General features: G+C 43.5%; 1 protein-coding gene across 1 annotated transcript in view; it reads left to right on the forward strand.

Annotated features, from left to right (window-relative positions):
- DYNC1I1 (dynein cytoplasmic 1 intermediate chain 1) overlaps positions 1–18166 on the forward strand; it is a 693069-nt gene that overhangs the window by 345392 nt on the left and 329511 nt on the right. The window contains exon 7 of the mRNA XM_029588927.1: positions 12949–13038. Coding sequence (XP_029444787.1) covers positions 12949–13038 — 90 coding nt within the window. The remainder of the gene's footprint in view (positions 1–12948; positions 13039–18166) is intronic.

An 18166-nucleotide genomic window follows, 5' to 3' on the forward strand; every position in this document is an offset into this window, starting at 1 on the left:
AAAATACACTCTCAGACAAAGTCACACTGCTGACCAGTGTCCCACAGGGATCAGCCCTGTAGGCAACACTCTTTAACATTTACTTCCTCCCGGTATGTCACCTACTAGTGGGACTTGGAATCATACATTACTTATACGCAGACGATATACAGCTACTGCTACCCATTGTGAACACCATTGAAGAGACAATGAAACTTGCCAACATGTATCTTGAAATTATCAAACAGCTCTTAAATCAAATGGAACTGGTAATAAACATCGACCAAGCAGAATTCCTACACCTTGAACGTAAAAACATACATCACATTCAACCAACACTCACAATCAAAAATACCCAAACCGTTAAACTAGCTACAAAAGTTCGGAATCTAGGAGTAATAATTGACCCTGAACTAAACTTGAAGAAACACATCTCATTGAAAATAAAAGAAGGATACGCGAAACTAATGATCCTGAGAAGAATAAAATCTCTCCTAACACTAAACAATTTCCGTACAGTTCTGCAGGCAATGATATTCGCAAGCACAGATTACTGTAACTCCCTACTTTTAGGTCTACCACAATCTACAATTCGGCCACTGCAAATACTACAAAACTCAGCTGCTAGAATTTTGACTGGCAAAAAAAAGAATGACCACATTACAGGAACACTCGCTGAACTACACTGGCTTCCAATTGACCAAAGAATTCAATATAAGGCATTATGCATAATTCACAAACTAATTCACGATGAAAAAGCTGACTGGCTTAACACTGCACTGCGTGTACATATCCCACAAAGAAACCTGAGATCTGCTAATAAAGCTCTACTAACTATCCCCTCTGTCAAAACAGCCCGCCTCACGCAAGTAAGGGAAAGAGCACTATCACTAGCTGGCCCCATGCTATGGAACACCATGTCACTCGAAATAAGGTTGCAAAGAAATTTGAAAATATTCAAAACCAATCTGAAAACCTGGCGTTTTAAACAAGCTTTTTATAAAGAGAAGGAGAAGGAGAAATCCAGTTGATTGATAAGGACGCACCAAACTAGAACTTATTACTTGTAACCTAAAAATGCATATTACTGTTAAATTCAAACTGCCTAATATGTTCCCAACAGACAAGCCTAACTTACATACATAGTTTTTTGTATTAAATTGTTACCGTACTATGATGGCACATGTTTAATTTGTAATCTATAACCCTCATATTTTCATTATCGTGCCTTGCTGTAAACTGTTGTGATGGTTATCTAACTTAACGACGGTATAGAAGAGTTTTTAAATAAATAAATAAATAAATGATCGGAGAGCATCAACCTGGTGCAGCAGGAAATGATCCTGTAGCAAGGACCTGATATCCAGGTGGTGCATTGCCCTCTCGCACCAAGGATGTGTCTCCCAGGGCTACTGCCAAGGAGGGAAGGGTTAGGTCAGCTGTCATAGCTGGTGATTCGATTATTAGGAATGTAGATAGCTGGGTGGCTGGTGGGCATGAGGATTGCCTGGTAACATGCCTATCTGGTGTGAATGTGGTGGACCTCACGCATTACCTAAATAGGATTTTAGACAGTGTGGGGAGGAGCCGGCTGTCGTGGTACATGTGGGTACCAATAACAGGAAAATGTGGAAGGGAGGTTCTGGAAGCCAAATTTAGGCTCTTAGATAGAAAGCTGAAATCCAGAACCTCCAAGGTAGCATTCACTGAAATGCTCCCTGATCCACACACAGGTCCCCAGAGGCAAGCAGAGCTCTGGAGTCTCAATGCATGGATGAGACAATGATGCAAGGAAGAGGGATTTAGTTTTGAAAGGACCTGGGGAAACTTTTGGGGAAGGGGGAGTCTTTTCTAAAGGGATGGGCTCCACCTTAACCAGGGTGGAACCAGGCTGCTGGCGCTAACCTTTAAAATAGAGATAGAGCAGCTTTTAAACTAGAACAAAGGAGAAAGCCGACAGTCGCACAGCAGTGCATGGTTCGGAAGGAGGTATCCTCAAAGGATACTAATGAAGCATTAGTATCTTTAGGGAGGCTGTTTGGCACGACCAGACTTAGCCAGCTAAGCTATCTGGCTAACTATGAATAAATTCTAGCCAAATAAATTCTAGCCTCCTTACTTATTAGGAGTTAGGGCATCTCAACAGAGAAGTTCCAATAATAAGAAAAGTAGTCCAAGTGCCTATAATTAAAAACTCACCTGAGCTAAAAGATTCCAGTTTATCCCTGTCAACTGAAAAGCAGAATATAATACAAACAAAAAAACACACTTTGAAATGTTTCTATGCTAATGCCAGAAGTCGAAGAAGTAAGATGGGAGAATTAGTGTATAGCAGTGAATGATGACATAGACATGGTGGAAAGAAGATAACCAATAGGATAGTGCTATACCAGGGTACAAATTATATCGCAATGGCAGAGATGAGCATCTTGGTGGTGAGGTTGCGCTTTATGGGGCAGATTTTAAAAAAATACACGTGCACGTACTTTTGTTCGCGCAACCGGCACGAACAAAAGTACACCGGATTTTAAAAGATACGAGTGTAGCTGCGCATATCTTTTAAAATCCGGGGTCGGTGCGCGCAAGGCTGCGCAAAATCGGCAGCCTGCGCACGCCGAGCTGCGCAGTCTGCCTCCGTTCCCTCCGAGGCCGCTCCGATTTCGGAGCGGCCTCGGAGGGAACTTTTTTTTTTGTCCCCCCCCACCTTTCCCTCCCTTCCCCTATCTAACCCACCCGTCCGGCCCTACCTAAATCCCCCCCTACCTTGTTCGATGAAGTTACGCGTGCCGGCTGGCCAGGCACCGACACAGGCCGCTGTGTTGGGGCACGGCCACGCCCCCGGACCGCCCCGGACCTCAGACATGCCCCCGGACACGCCCCCGGACAGCAGACACGCCCCCTGGACTGCCCATTGTAGCAAGCCCCAGGACTTACGTGCGTCCCGGGGCTTTGTGCGCACCGGCGCGCAAGTGCCCTGCGGTGGTAGTCCCGCTTCACAAGAGTGGGAGCAGAGAAGAGGCTGGAAACTACAGGCTGGTTAGCATCACCTCGGTGGTGGGAAAATTAATGGAGGCTCTGCTGAAGGAAAGGATAGTGAACTATCTACAATCTGGTGGGTTGCTCGATCAGAAGCAGCATGGATTCACCAGGGGCAGGTCCTGTCAGACGAATCTAATTGATTTCTTTGATGGAGTGACTAGAGAACTGGATCAAGGAAGAGTGTTCAATGTAATTTACTTGGATTTTAGTAAAGCTTTTGATACGGTCCCACACAGAAGACTCATCAACAAAATAAGAAGCTTGGGAGTCAGCTCCAAGGTGTTGGCATGGATTACAAACTGGTTGATGGATAGAAGACAATGGGTGATGGTAAATGGAGCCTATTCTGAAGAGAGAATGGTGTTAAGTGGAGTGCCACAGGGATTGGTGTTGGGACCGGTTCTGTTCAACATCTTCGTGAGCGACATTGCGGAAGGGATAGAAGGTAAAGTTTGTCTATTTGCGGATGATACTAAGACCTACAACAGAGTGGACACGGCGGAAGGAAGCTGGAAGAGTGGTCGAACATATGGCTGCTGGGATTCAATGCCAAGAAATGCAGAGTCAATCATCTGGAACGTGGTAATCCAAAAGGACTATATGCATTGGGGGGTGAAGGGCTGATATGCACAGAGCAGGAGAGAGACCTTGGGATGAAAGTTTCTAATGACCTGAAGTCGACGAAGCAGTGTGACACAGCACTAGCCAAAGCCAGAAGAATGCTGGGCTGTATAGAGAGAGGAATATCTAGTAAGAAAAGAGAAGTGATAATCCCCTTGTACAGGTCCTTGGTGAGGCCTCACCTGGAGTACTGTGTTCAGTTCTGGAGACCGTATCTCAGAGGAGACAGAGACAAGATGGAGGCGGTCCAGAGAAGGGCGACCAAAATGGTGGGTGGTCTCCATCAAATGACTTATGAGAAGAGGTTGAAGAACCTGAATATGTATACTCTGGAGGAGAAGAGGAGCAGGGGTGATATGATACAGACCTTCAGATACTTGAAAGGTTTTAATGATCCATGGTCATCAACAAACCTTTTCCATTGGAAACAATTTAGTAGAACAAGGGGTCACGATATGAAACTCCAGGGAGGAAGACTTAGAACCAATGTCAGGAAATATTTCTTCACTGAGTGGGTGGTGGATGCCTGGAATGCCCTTCCAGAAGAAGTGGTGAAGACTAAAACTGTGAAGGATTTCAAAGGGGCATGGGATAAATACTGTGGATCCCTAAATGGCTAGAGGATGAGAATAAATAAAAAAGCTAAACTGGCACGTAGCGGCAGTTTCTACCCTTAAGAGAAACATGGGGGTAACCTTCACGGAGCAACAGTTACTACCTTGGGACGCTTTCTGGGGGGACTAGTTGGACCATTTTGGTCTTTTTCTGCCGTCATTACTATGTTACTATGATGTTGGAGAGATACACATTCCAGAGAAGGCTTTCATGGGTGATGATTCAGATCAACTGAACCAAATCACAGTGAACCTGGAATATGTGGTAGGCCTGACTGACAAACTGAAGAGTAGTAAATCACCTGGACCAGATTGCATACACCCCAGGGTTCTGAAAGAACTAAAAAATGAAATTTCAGACCTATTTCAATTAATTTGTAACCTATCATTAAAATCATCCAATGTCCCTGAAGATTGGAAGAAGGTCAATATAACTCCTATATTTAAAAAGGGATCCAGGGGTGATCTGGGAAACTATAGATCGTTGAGTCTGACTTCAGTGCTGGGAAAAATCATGGAAACAGTTATAAAGAATAAAATCACAAAACATTTAGATAGACATGGTTTGATGGGACACAGCCATCATGGATTTACTCAAGGGAAGTCTTGCGTCACAAATCTGCGACATTTTTTGAAGGGGTGAATAAACATGTGGACAAAGGTGAACCAGTAGATGTGGTGTATTTGGATTTTCAGAAGGTGTTCAACAAAGTTACGCATGAGAGGCTTCTAAGAAAACTAAAAAGTAATGGGATAGGAGGCGATGTCATTTAGTGGATTGCAAGTTGGTTAAACAGCGAGTAGGATTAAATGGTCAGTTTTCACAGTGGAAAAGGTAAATAGTGGAGTGCCTCAGGGATCTGTACTTGGACCAGTGCTTTTTAATATATTTATAAATGATCTGGGAAAGGGTATGACGAATGAGGCGATCAAATTTGTGGATAACACTAAATTGTACAGAGTAGTAAATCTCAAATGGATTGTGATGAATTGTAGGAGGTCCTTGCTAGACTGGAAGATTGGGCTTCCAAATGGCAAATGAAATTTAATGTGGACAAGTGCAAAGTGATGCATATAGGGAAAAAATAACCCTTGCTGTAGTTACACAATGTTAGGTTCTATCTTAGGAGTTACCACCCAGGAAAGAGATCTAGGCATCATAGTGGATAATACATTGAAATTGTTGGCTTAGTGTGCTGTGGTGATCAAAAAAGCAAACAGAATGTTAGGAATTATTAGGAAGGGAATGGCAAATAAAACGGAGGATGTCATAATGCCTCTGTATCGCTCAACGGTGAGACCACACCTTGAATACTGTGTGCAATTCTGGTCACTGCATCTCAAAAATTATATAACTGCGTTGGAGAAGGGCAACCAAAATGATAAGGGGCATAGAACCGCTGCCCTATGAGGAAAGGCTAAAGAAGTTAGGGCTGTTCAGTTTGGAGAAGAGACGACTGAGGAGGATATGATAGAAGTCTACAAAATCATGAAATAACTTGAACAAGTTAATGTAAATCAGTTATTTACTCTCTCAGATAATAGAAGGACCAGGGGGCACTCCATGAAGTTGCAAGTAGCTTATTTAAAACAAATCGAATAAATTCTTTTTCACTCAGCGAATAGTTAAGCTCTGGAATTCATTGCCAGAGGATGTGGTTACAGCAGTTAGTGTAACTGGGTTTAAAAAAGGTTTGGATAATTTTTAGAGGAAAAATCCATAAACTGCTATTACAGTAATTAATAAGCAATAGTAGCTTGAGATCTATTTAATGTTTAGGTAATTGCCAGGCCTTGTGTCTTGGATTGGCCACTGTTGGAAACAAGATGCTGGGCTTGATGGACCCTTGGTCTGACCCAGTATGGTACAACTTATGTTCTGTGTCCCCTTTAGGGTTGCAACTGCTGCACTGCGCAGATTACTCCATGCCTTCTAGGAAGCACAATGCAGCTATCACTGTGGCACAAAAGATATGAATTTGATGACTGAAAATTCATTCTAGGGTTTAATTTTTTTTATTCTTTACATTTGCGGATTGTATCCATAAAATAGGTACTAAATATTCACTATTGAATATTTGTAGTGAGTTCTATCTAATGTGTGCTTCAATGGGTTGTTCAGACTTAAACATGCTGTAGAGAACATTTGTTAAACAGACAGAAAGAAGGTAAAAGAAAGAAGAAAAATATTTTCAAATATAAGCCCTGATGGAGGATTTATCATTTTTACAGAAATGCATCATCAATCTGTATTGCTGCCTTCATTGACGCCTCGCTTCACAGAAGTCCTTTTTCCAAGTAGTATGTTTGTGCCATGTTGCTTAAACTTTTGATAATAACAAGTTGTAAATAAATGGTTTACCCTGCTAGGAAGTTGTGAGAGATGGAAAGAAACAAAAATGTATTTACATGGGCCAGACAAGGGCAGTAAAACATCTGGCAGTAGTTGCTGACATGTATCGGGGTTTGTTTGGTTTGGTTTTTTTTTTAGCATTAATTAGATTCACATTAATGCAAAAACTATTCATAAACTCTGAATGGCATTTTTCGTTGCTGCTTCCCCTCAAGTGTGATGGCAATGGCTTTTCAGAATTATGCCAGGGTTGTCTCTTTGCCGGTGGCGTCCGACCTGAGATCAGACCTCTCTTTAACCCTTTCCTGTAGGTCAAAACATAAATTAATCTGATGAGAACTGAATTGGAAATGAGGTTTCTGGACAACAGGTGTCCATGTGGAGAATTGCTGTCCAACTCCACAATGTTTGCATCTGTTCTCGTGCCATTTGAAGCAGAAATCCCTGGGGTCCCAAAATATGTTCGAAAACATTTTAAATGGAAAGTTGCCGGAGGGAGGGATGGCAGGTGCCTAATGCTAAATTCTAATGCTGAGAGCTTTATATAGTGCTTTGGAGAGAATTTTCTTTTTAAAGAACGCTTCTTCCTTGACAATCATGTCAGACGTTTGGCATGAGATGTACAATCTAACTTGTGTCTGAGTAAAATAATAAGATCAGATATTTTATTATTAGTGCATCTTACTCCCCTCAAATGGTCCTTTACCTTTACTAGACAGATGGAGCCAAGAGATCACTAGGGTAGGACACTCTTTTAAGGTTTATTTTTGTTTTAACCTTCATTGACAGCCTTGGCCTTGAAGGTGGTTTGTTTACAAATTGCTGGAAGGGTCATGATCTGCAGATCAGACTGCCCTTGGTATTCTGGGTCAATTTTCCTTATAGGAGCTTAAGGGTCAACAGGTCTGACTGCTTTATATGTCACTACCCTTCCACTGACTGGGCTGAGTCATTCCTGGGGCCCTTCAGCTGTTTCGGCAATTTGGAGGGGTGGACAAATTAATATAGAAATATCTTGATAGCAATAATAATAAAGAATGGAAGCAGTCCAGAGAAAGGCAACCAAAATGGTGTTGGGTCTGCATCAAAAGCCATATGAGATGTGACTGAAGGACCTGACTATGTATACCCTGGAAGAGAGAAGGTATAGGAAAGATATGATACAGATGCAAACCTTCAGAAACCTGAAAGATATTCATAATGCACAAACATCAAACCTTTTCTGTTAGAAAGAAAACTGCAGAACTGGGAGTCCTGAAATGAAACTCCTGGGTGGGAACAATTCAGAACCAACATCAGAAGATATTTCTTCACAGAGAAGGTGGTGGATGCCTGGAATGCCCTCCGGGAAGAGATGGTGAAGACAGGAATGGTGGAGGAATTCAAAAGGGCATAGGATAAACACACTATGGATCCCTACAGGATAGAGAATGGAAATTTAAAAAAAGGGGTAACCTAGGTTAACTTTATAGGAAAAACAATTCTTCATGAGGGTAACCTGTGCAGAATGGCAGTTACTACCACCCTTAACAGAATGCAAGGGAATAACCTGCGTGGAACAGCAGTCACTATTCACTACCACTTTTAACAGGCAAGGGGCATCAGAGTAATCTGCATGGAGCGGCAGTCATTACAACCTTTAACAGAAGGCATGGGGGTAACCCTCATGGAGCGGCAGTTACTTCCAAAAAGCAACTTGCTGGGTAGACTGGATGGTCTTTCTCTGCTGTCATTTACTGAGTTACTATGTTACTAAGTAGGTTTTAATAGAAAAGTAACAGCATATGTAAATTTGTAAAATGTTATGGTTTTATATAACAATTATATCACATTTTACATTCAGGAGAGCAATTTTCAAAATGCCTGTATAACTTCAAAGTCCTTGAGCACTTTATTCTGGCAGACTTTGTACCTATTTTCAAAGGAACAGTAGGCGAGTACTTTCACTTTAAAAATTGCCCGAGGAAACATTGTGCACACAGATTTGCACCTCCATTTTCTGTGAATACATTTTCCGACCAAAACCACGTGCATAGTTTTTGAAAATCCGAAACTAAGTGAGGTTTTCTCTCTGGGCCTAATTCCACCGTGGGAACACCCCCACTATAATGCGGTAAAATGATGTGACATGTGGAACTCTGCATGTATTTTTTCCTGAATACAGGGTGGCTGATTTTCAGATGGGCAATTTACACTGGTAAAATGCTTTTGCCCCTGGAAATCTCCTTGAAAATTGCCCTCTTGATTATTAATAAACAAATGACTAAGTTTACATGAAAAGTTAACCAATTCAAATCAGAAACAGATATCTAGTTTTGGAGGAGGCAAACAAAATCAGTGTAACCATCCTGAAACTCAGGGACTTAAGAAGCTAATTTTGAAAGCCAATTCCACAGATAAACAGTGCTTTTCCCATAGAAATGGGCAGTACGAGGGTACACTTGTGCAGGCAGCACCAGTGAATGCATAAGTGTACGCACAGTGAGAAGAGGTGGTGAGGAGTTTGCATTTAAGTGCATGCTTTATCACTTTCTAAAGAATTTGTATGTTTTCCCAGAAAAACTACCCACACAAATTAGCAGAATGTCAGGATCCCATGATGAATTCACCTCCAGTCTGTAGGTGGCGCTGTGATCTCTTGGGGAATTGCCACAGCTGAGGGTGGCTCCGGGTACTCTAGCAGTTTTTGCATGCAAGATGCCACACCCTAGCCTTGGTTTGCTTCTTGAATTTTTTAAATAAATATTCTGAATCCTAATCTTCTCCTGAACTCTAATCCTGGATTACTATTGGAATTGTTGGAGCATCCTGAATTTTGCCTCAGTTTTCTCTTTTTTTGCCAATTATTTTGAAATTTTGTCTTGGCTTGCTTCTTGAAACTTTTTGTGCAAGCAATCCTGAGCTGTAGGTTTGGTTTGCTTCTTTTTGCAAACAGTTTAGCATCTTGCCTTGAATCTGCTCTGGATATTATTCTAGTCCAAGTTTGCTTCAGTGCCCCAGTCTCAATGTTGCAAACTACTGCTATGGATGCCAGGATTCTGGACCAGTTAAGAGTGATCCTGCAGGTTGTTCAGAGGCAAGCCAAAGCTGTAAATGAGTGCTTCACTGTAAATTCTCTGCTGGAAGCAAGAATGCTCCCTTATTCCTTCCCAGAAAAATGTGATGGTACCTGGGATGGGGGGGGGGGAGGGGCGGCAGTTCCAGGGCTTCAGGGCTTCATCAATCAATGCTATTGTTGGGTCTAGAGATAACCTCAAGAATACTCTACTAATGAGGTTCAAATTGGACCTCATATGTAGCCTTCTTAAGAGTGACCTTACAATGGGCTTCCCTCCTATTGGACAGTCTGGAAGACTCTGTGGCTGCCATCAATGGCATAGCCATGGTTGGGCCTTGGGGTCTGTGACCCTCACCTTTGGCTCAGGCCTGCCCTCCATTCCCCTCAGCAGCAGGCTCATTTTCTTTCTGGGTCAGCCCTTTAAAGAAGCAGGAATTAGAGGTTCTGGAGGCATTGGAATCACTACCAGTTGGTAATCCCCTGTGCCTTTAAGGAGGCTAACTTGAATGGGAAACACCACTGCCCTTGGCCTAGATATGTAAAAATCTGAGATCAACAGCATCTTTGTTTACTTTTGACAGGTAATTATCTATCCCCCCTCCTCTCAGCTCCTTCATAGTTGTGGAATACCTGGGCTGAATGGCAGCCTATTTACATAATTAATTTTTAGCAGCCTGAGAGATTAACACTTGTATAAAGTAGTTGCCTTAAGCATAGAGGGAGAGACAGATACAAAGCGCTGCCTGAAATAAAAAGGGTATTATAGTCCCTGCCTTGAAGACCTACATGGGATGGGGCAAGGGATGGGGGTGGGCCAGGGTGTCAGGAGGGTGCTGACCACAGTAACCACATATCTTAACCATGGGTCCCCAAAAAGTTCAATTCTGGGTACACCCCTGGCTGTCATGACCTCCATGTTCAGAGTGCGACATGGAGGAATCACGCCTGGGCTTGTACCAGGGAAAGGCCTGTTCTAGCATCTTCCTACACTGGCAATTCTAGCTCACCCAGTGACTCTGTTCTTAGCTGCCTCAGCTCATTCAGCGAGTCCATTTCAGGCAGCAGGAACTACTCCAGTGACCTCGTTCAGCTGGCGCCAACTCCTCTAGTGACTCCATTCCAGGCTGTGCCAGCTTCCCCAGTGACTCCTGCGCCTGTTGCTCTGATAGCTCCTTTTCAACAGATTGCTGCGCTGGCTGCTCTCCTTGGCCCAGTGGTTCCAGCTCCTGTCCCAGCACTGTTGAACCTAGTTCAGTCATTCCAGCAATTCTGGCTCCTGTTCCTGCACTGATTAATCCAGTTCCAGCTGTCTTAGCAGCTCCATCTCCTGTTCCTGCTCTGGTGAATCCAATTTCAGCTGTCTTTATAGCTTTAGCTCCAACGCCCACACTGGAGAGTCTGGTTCCAGTCATCTCAGTGACTCCAGTTCATGCATCAAAGAGTCTTAACATATTTTCCTACTTTTACATGTAAATCACTTTGGGTTCACTTTGGAGGAGCACTGTGATATATAAGCCTAGAATTAGAAATAGAAATAATCTGAGTCCAGGCATCTCATCAACTATAGTTCCCTCACTTGAGAGTCTGGCTACAGCTGGCAAGTGATTCCACCCTCAGCAACTTCAGTGCTAGTCATCTCAGCAACTCCAGTTCCCATACTGGAGAGTCTGTGTCCGTTCATCTCAGCAACCCCAGTTCCCATACTGGAGAGTCTGTGTCCGTTCATCTCAGCAACTCCAGTTCCCATACTGGAGAGTCTGTGTCCGTTCATCTCAGCAACTCCAGTTTGTTTCTGCTCCTTTCCAGTTATCCCCAAGGAACCCAGTTCCAGTTCCTGATCAGTTTCCTTAATGAATCCAATTTCAGGTCCAGCTCCAGTCATCTCAGCTGCTCCAGTTCCAGTTCTTGTCCAGTTATCAGGATCGGGCCTGCCAAGTCCAGGCCCAATCCTGACCATGCCCACTCAGGAACTTGCTTCCCTGAGGTGGATCTGGCAACCTAGGGGTCATTCCCGTTTAAATGGGGAAAATTTCAGGATCCCCTGGTGAATTTACCTCTGGTCTGCAGGTGGCACTGTGATCTGGTGGAGTTTTCTGTTTAGATCTTGTTCTTGTCTGGCACTGCTGGTTCTCTGCGGTTGTGTCAGCAATGTCTTGTTTGGTCTAAAAGGATCTAGCCCCCTTTGTGGGCTGCTGAGTATTTCAGGCAAGCTTCCCTTCTGGGTCCTTCGCTGCCTGTCTTGATTCTGTTCCTGACCCTTTTCATTCGTTTCCTGATTTTTGTTCCTGTCCTGCCCTGCGTTCTTGTTATAGATATCTTGCCTTGCATTTTTGTTCATGCCTTGAATGTGCTGTATTGCCTTGGTTTTGCTGTAAGGGATTAATGTCATTAAATGACCCTTATCCAGCCTTCAGTCTTCGTTTTTGCAGATATTCCCTGCAGTACCTCAGGGATCTCCAGGTAAGGGGGCTGCTCATGTCCCAGCCTGGGAAGTTTCCTGCCAGAACCGTGACACAGGTTTAAATCCAGGAGGTTTGCGAGGGTGGTGAGGGTAGGTGGTTTATTTGGGATACATTTCAAAGTAAAAAGTGTGTGCCTTTCACTTTGAAAATTGTTGCAAAATTCATAGATATAAAATACCCACAGACTTTGCACCAAAATGGGCAGTTAGAAAATTACTTCCAAAATGTGCAGGCTTAGCAAATTTTATGCCCTGTATATTAATATACCTAATGGAGGAAAGTCAACATTTTTTATAATCTCACAAACTTTTTATTTCTAATGATAGTTTTCTGCACGCTGTGTAGTAAATCATTTTTTTTGTTGGGGGTGGGAAAGGGGGATTTGTTTCCATGCAGCAGCACACAGCATTTAACAGCTGTTATTAAATGTGTAACAAGAAAACTCTTACTGTTTCCCTGTTTCCTGCGTAACATGTTTAATACATTGCCAGGGGATCAAATTGTACTGGGGCGTCAGTGACAACTTTGTTGCGATTAATCATCTCCTCCCAAAATGACTTCAGCTCCACTAAATATGAAGAAATGACCCGACTTGACTGCATCCTTTCCAGCACAAGTTCAATGTATTGACATGCATTTTTATGACATGAGCAGCAGAGATGCCTTTAATAAAGAGTTGCATTTGAAAGTATTGATATTACATGTACATAGCTTTTCTCGAGCCTATTTTAGGACTTCAAGATCACTGGGTGGGAGTTAAAAATGTAGACTATGTTTCTGAAGAAGAAAAGATGTAAAATGAGTTAATGTTTTCTTTTATAGATGATGAGGAGGATGAGGAGATGGTGGAACCCAAGATCCGACATGACTCAGAGCTGGAAAATGAAGAGCAGAAACCAGAAGTGAAAGAAGGTACCTGAATAAAACAGATGTCAGACTGGGATTGATTGTTGATTGTTCTCAGAAGGATGTACAGCCGTTAGTCTTTAACCAACTGGGCAACTTGAGGAAATCAGATTTGTAGCCTGATTTACATGCCCTTCAAAGATTTCTTACTGAGCAGAATATACCCAAGAATTGCCAACATTAGTGAGCACTAACGCCTCATTGGCTTGTGGCCCAAGAAGTTTCTCCATTACGTTTTCCTTGTATGTGCTGACAGTCTAGGGACCACCTCAGTGAGTTCCACGTCTGGATGTTGAATGAGTTGCTTTCTTTATAAACAGCTAATATGGAGTGTGATCAAAATAACTAAGGCAAAGTAATACAAAAATAATGTGGTCATTGAAGATCCTTTTGTTAGAATAACTTGGAACATCACAGCTCCTAACCAGAATGGTTACTTACCAGTTGTATCATCTGACACATTGTGCTAAGAGGAGTTGATTACAGATGCTACCATAGACACACGGTTATGAAAACAGATCAGGAACGCTGACATGTTAACTGGAGGATAAGGGAAAGCTTTTGTTGCTAAAGCTTTCTTGGTAATTTGAGAGGGAATGAATGCATTCTAATTGTATGGTTTCTGCATCAGTTTGAACTCTGTATAACGGTGCTGGAGAGGGGTGGTAGGATAGGAGGAGTGACCTTCTTTGCATGCATTTGCATTATTCATGCATGCAAATTGCATGCAAAGGATGAGTATCTGGGTGGGGAGATGCAAAATATCACATATATTGCACGATATCATGTGATGTACGCAATATAACGTATTTTAGAGCTCTAGCATGGCTTGATGAATGACCCGGTTACATTGAAAACACTCTGGGACAAGGAAATACCTATTGTAACTTGCCTTGGGCACAGATTTGGAAAGGCAAAACATTAAATCCAAATTCTAGGCAGTGATGGATTTAGGATTTGGTACCCCTAGGCACTTTTGGTGCTGCCCTCCCCCTCCCAGACAAGGGACAACAGAGCACAGCCTTCTTTGCTCTGCGCTTTCTGTTCCAGGCTCACCTCCTCCTCTATGTCCCTGCATGACAGGAGGAGAGGGCTGGACTAGGGAGCAGAGTGGATTTTCTTTGCTCACTGCTGTGATCTCTGACCACACCTCTCTCCTCCTCTCTGCAATGAACAAGAAAGAAGCAGGCCCGGCGAGACCGGATCTGCATACTGTGCATTTACACGGGGGACGACAGTGGGCCGGTGACAGCAGGAGCTGGGGCCGCATGTGGGTTAAGAGGCCATCGGCGGCTGAAAATGAGAGGCCCGGTGTTCCCTTGAGTGCATGCGTGCGCACCTGAGCACAACTTTACCTGGGGCACACACAGCTTCCGCTTTCCCCTCCCCAAGCAGAAGGCTGGTGGGCCGTGGTGGAGCTCATCCCACCACGGCCCGAAGACAACAGGAGGCCCGCGGAATCGTGGAGGAGCTGTCACATATAGAGTCTCACAGGCATACGCAAACACATGCGAGGGAGAGGGAGACAGAGTGTGTGAGAGAATGAATGTGTTGTTGTGTGTGTATGAGAGAGAAGATACAATTTGTGCAGTCCTACTTCTCCCAATCCATGATTGTTAATGTGGTTTATCTGGATTTTGTTCTTATGTGATTTATTTTGTATAGTTTTGTTGTTTTTTTATTATTTTATCTTGTTGTACTCTGCTTTGAGCAATCCTTGGGACAAGTGGATTATAAATGGAATAAATAAGTTAAATCTACTAGGCAAAGCTGAGCTCCAATAACATAAAACATGGCTAGTTGGCAGCAGTCCTGTATATCTCATGCTTGTATTCATCTGTAGGAGTACATAGGTCAAACAGTGTTTATGTCCGTCAGCATGACATATAGGCATTAATGACTAGCTATATGTAAACTGGACTTCCTAGGAGTCTGGGCAATTGAAACAAGTTTCTTTGTATTTCAGGGGAAAGTACATTGACCATGGCCAAGAGCAGGGGTGATCCTGCTCTTCATTCAGTGTTCATGCTTGTCCCTTTTTAATTATATCAGCAAACAAAATCCTGTGCCGTAAACCTCTCGTGAAGGAAAAACTTCCGTTCAAAACTGGAGAGCTGTGATGGCAAACAGTTGTTCCAAATCTTCTTTTAATCCCAGGTTGTTGTCCTTGGCTGGCTGAAATAGATCTTCTTCCTCCTGGCATATGATGATTCTCATTGAACCCCTTTCCTTATTGAGGGACCAATGTTCTAAACTGTGCTGATATTGGCCATTAATGCTCATTAGGGATGTGAATCATTTTTTGACGATTTAAAATATCGTCCGATATTTTTTAAATCGCCGGCCATCCAGTGCTCCTACCATGTGACAGGGGCCGGCCAATGGCACGGATACCCTGTCACATGGTAAGGACAAAGGGCCATCGGCGCCATTTTTATTAGCGCAGCCGATGGCCCGAGAGTGGGAGATTGCTCCCCGCGCCCCCACCGGACCACTAGGTAATTTTAAAATGTTTTTGGGGGGGTCGGAAGGGTGGGGGAGGCTAAGGGGTCAGTTTTAAAGGGTCAGGGTGGGTTTTTTGTTTATCGGATCGGGCGCAGCCGATAAACAAAAAACCAATCGGGCCGGACGATAAAAATTATAAGATTTGAATCGGAACCGGAACCGAACCGATTCCGGTTCCGATTCACATCTCTAAATTGTTCATTACGGCTGATTTTAACATGATTGCTATCAGCCAATTGAATGCCCATAATACATTCGTTACTGAACCAGGGTTTTGGTGCTAATTAACGCTGATGCGTTAGTGAATGCTGTGAATGTCTTGTACATCACCAGCACCGGCAGACCTGGATTTTTCAATAGGTAAACTAAGTTTGTGCCTAGGGCGGAAAAAGTCTTGGGGGTGGGAAAGCAGCCTGACTGAAGATTTGCTGCTTTCCAGCTGTGCTTAATCTCACTCAGCAGAGAATAGCCCTCTGCGTCCAGATCCAGTCGCTCACCTCCCAGGCAATATACAGGGAAAAGGAGGAGAGGGAGTGACCCAGGAGGTTAGGAGGGACTGAGTGAGGGATCGGTGTGGGGGGGGGGGGGGGGGATGGGACCTGTGTCTGTGTGAGGGAGGGGAATAGGGGGAGGAGGCAATATTTCTGTGTGTGAATGGGTGAGATGTTAGAGAAGGGATGCAAAGGAGAGCAGGGCCAGGGCACGATAGGGACATCCTACCACCTCCTCACGCCCGACTGCAATCCACATCTTGTCTGCTTTGATTTGGCTCTTGTCCCAGATCTAGTAAATCTCTGATCCTTCCTATCTCTCGCTTCTTCCCTGATCCTGGCCTCTCCCTCCTTCTCTCCCATTCCAGATTCCTGATCTTCACCATCTCTAGTCCTCTCATCCTTTCCTCACCCCATCCCTGGTCCATTCACCCTCTCCTCCTTTTCCTTTACCCCATACTGATACTTGTGATCCACTTTCCTCATCCAAGAAAAGGAAAATAAATTCTACAGACACAAGCAAGATTCATAATGTAATATGAAAGATGTAAATGTTTTGTCAATATGCTTCGGAATTTTTTTTACATTTTTTGCAACAGAATCTGCCTCTAAGATGCCACAGGAAACTATGGGGCTGTGCCTTAGACCTAGTCCTTGTTGTCCGACTTTATTGGAGAGGGGGGGAGTGGGCAACAGCACCATCAGTGCCTAAGGGCAACAAAATCCATAATCTGTTACCAAGCACTGATAATGTATTTTATTATTGATTGATTGATTTATATTAAAAGATTTATAGCCCAAATGCTACAATGTTTGAAGCAGGTTACAAAGGAGCAAGCAGAAAATGTTAAGGACACAAACAAAACTGCTGCCAATAATGCCAGCCCTAATAAGGGCCACATTCCACCCCTTACCACCAGCAACAGTATCAAGACCTATCCCCAGCTCCGGCAACAGTGCAGAGGTCACAACCCCTACAGTGTTCCAGAGTGAAGAGCTTTGATGGTCTGACACCTCTGGCCCCCTCCTCCCCATCTCTCAGCAGGTACTCCCCGCTGGCCTTCCTCACCTGCACATGAGGTCAACCATCACCCTTTTTTCTAAACTGACAGCACTGGGACGTAAGGGAGTGGTACTTTCTCCTGCCCAGGACAGCATCGCAAAGGGTATGCCAGGGACCCTGACAAGTGGGGGGGAAAGGTGACCCGGTGCAGGGGATGGAATTGGGCATGAGACTCCTCGATCTGTCAATGAAGAGGGGTGGAGGATGGGCAGCCGGGCAGGGGAGGGTGACATCCAGGTGAATATCCGGCCTTGTGGTAGCCACAGAAGGCCACCACGATCACTTAATTATACCTCCCAATGTGTAGCTACGTTTTTACATTACCTCTTGGGTGAATGCTATTTGCATGCCCAGCCGTAGTTCAATTGGTGGTAACCCATATGAAAACTGATGCGCTGCATACATGTGTTTATTATGTGATACTTGGCGCATTTACAAACATTCCTTTTGGTAAATTTTGCGTTAATGATAACACAAGCATGTTAATGCTGCGTTAACTCACATGACGGTGTTAATGGCTTTTTGTGAACAGGCTGCTTTGTTAGTGATGTCAGTGATATGAAACTAGTGCAGTCACTATTTACAGTTTCTTGTATTAAATGTCAGTCGATCGAAACAGGTACAGTCTCATATGGAGTCAGTAAATTGACCAAATCATGTCATTTGACCTCCTGTTAGACATCAAAGCAGTGAGTGAGTATATTCTTTGTTTTCTTCCAGGCAGTAAATACATCCCAGGCCAAATACTCCATTGTCAAATATGACTTTTGAAGATGCCATGGCCTCTGTGAAATGAACTTGGTTTTGGGCAAGAAGAGGGGGGGGACATACTTTGATCAAATATGTGTGTTTCTCTTGGTTAGCTAAGAAGAAAGTCATACGTATCTTGAAAGCTAAGATCAAAGTGGCTGTACTACTACAGGAGCATTAAATTGCACAAAATTGCAGTGACATTTTTTTTTATTCAATTTAATGGTTTTCAAGGGGAGAGATAGGAGGAAAAAAATTGAAGTGGCTGTAAAAAAAAAAAAAAAAAGGGAGGGAGGGATGAGACAGTATTCCTTAATTAAAATGA

The sequence above is a fragment of the Rhinatrema bivittatum genome, chromosome 2, assembly GCF_901001135.1.
Source record: "Rhinatrema bivittatum chromosome 2, aRhiBiv1.1, whole genome shotgun sequence".
In the NCBI taxonomy this organism is placed as follows: domain Eukaryota; kingdom Metazoa; phylum Chordata; class Amphibia; order Gymnophiona; family Rhinatrematidae; genus Rhinatrema; species Rhinatrema bivittatum.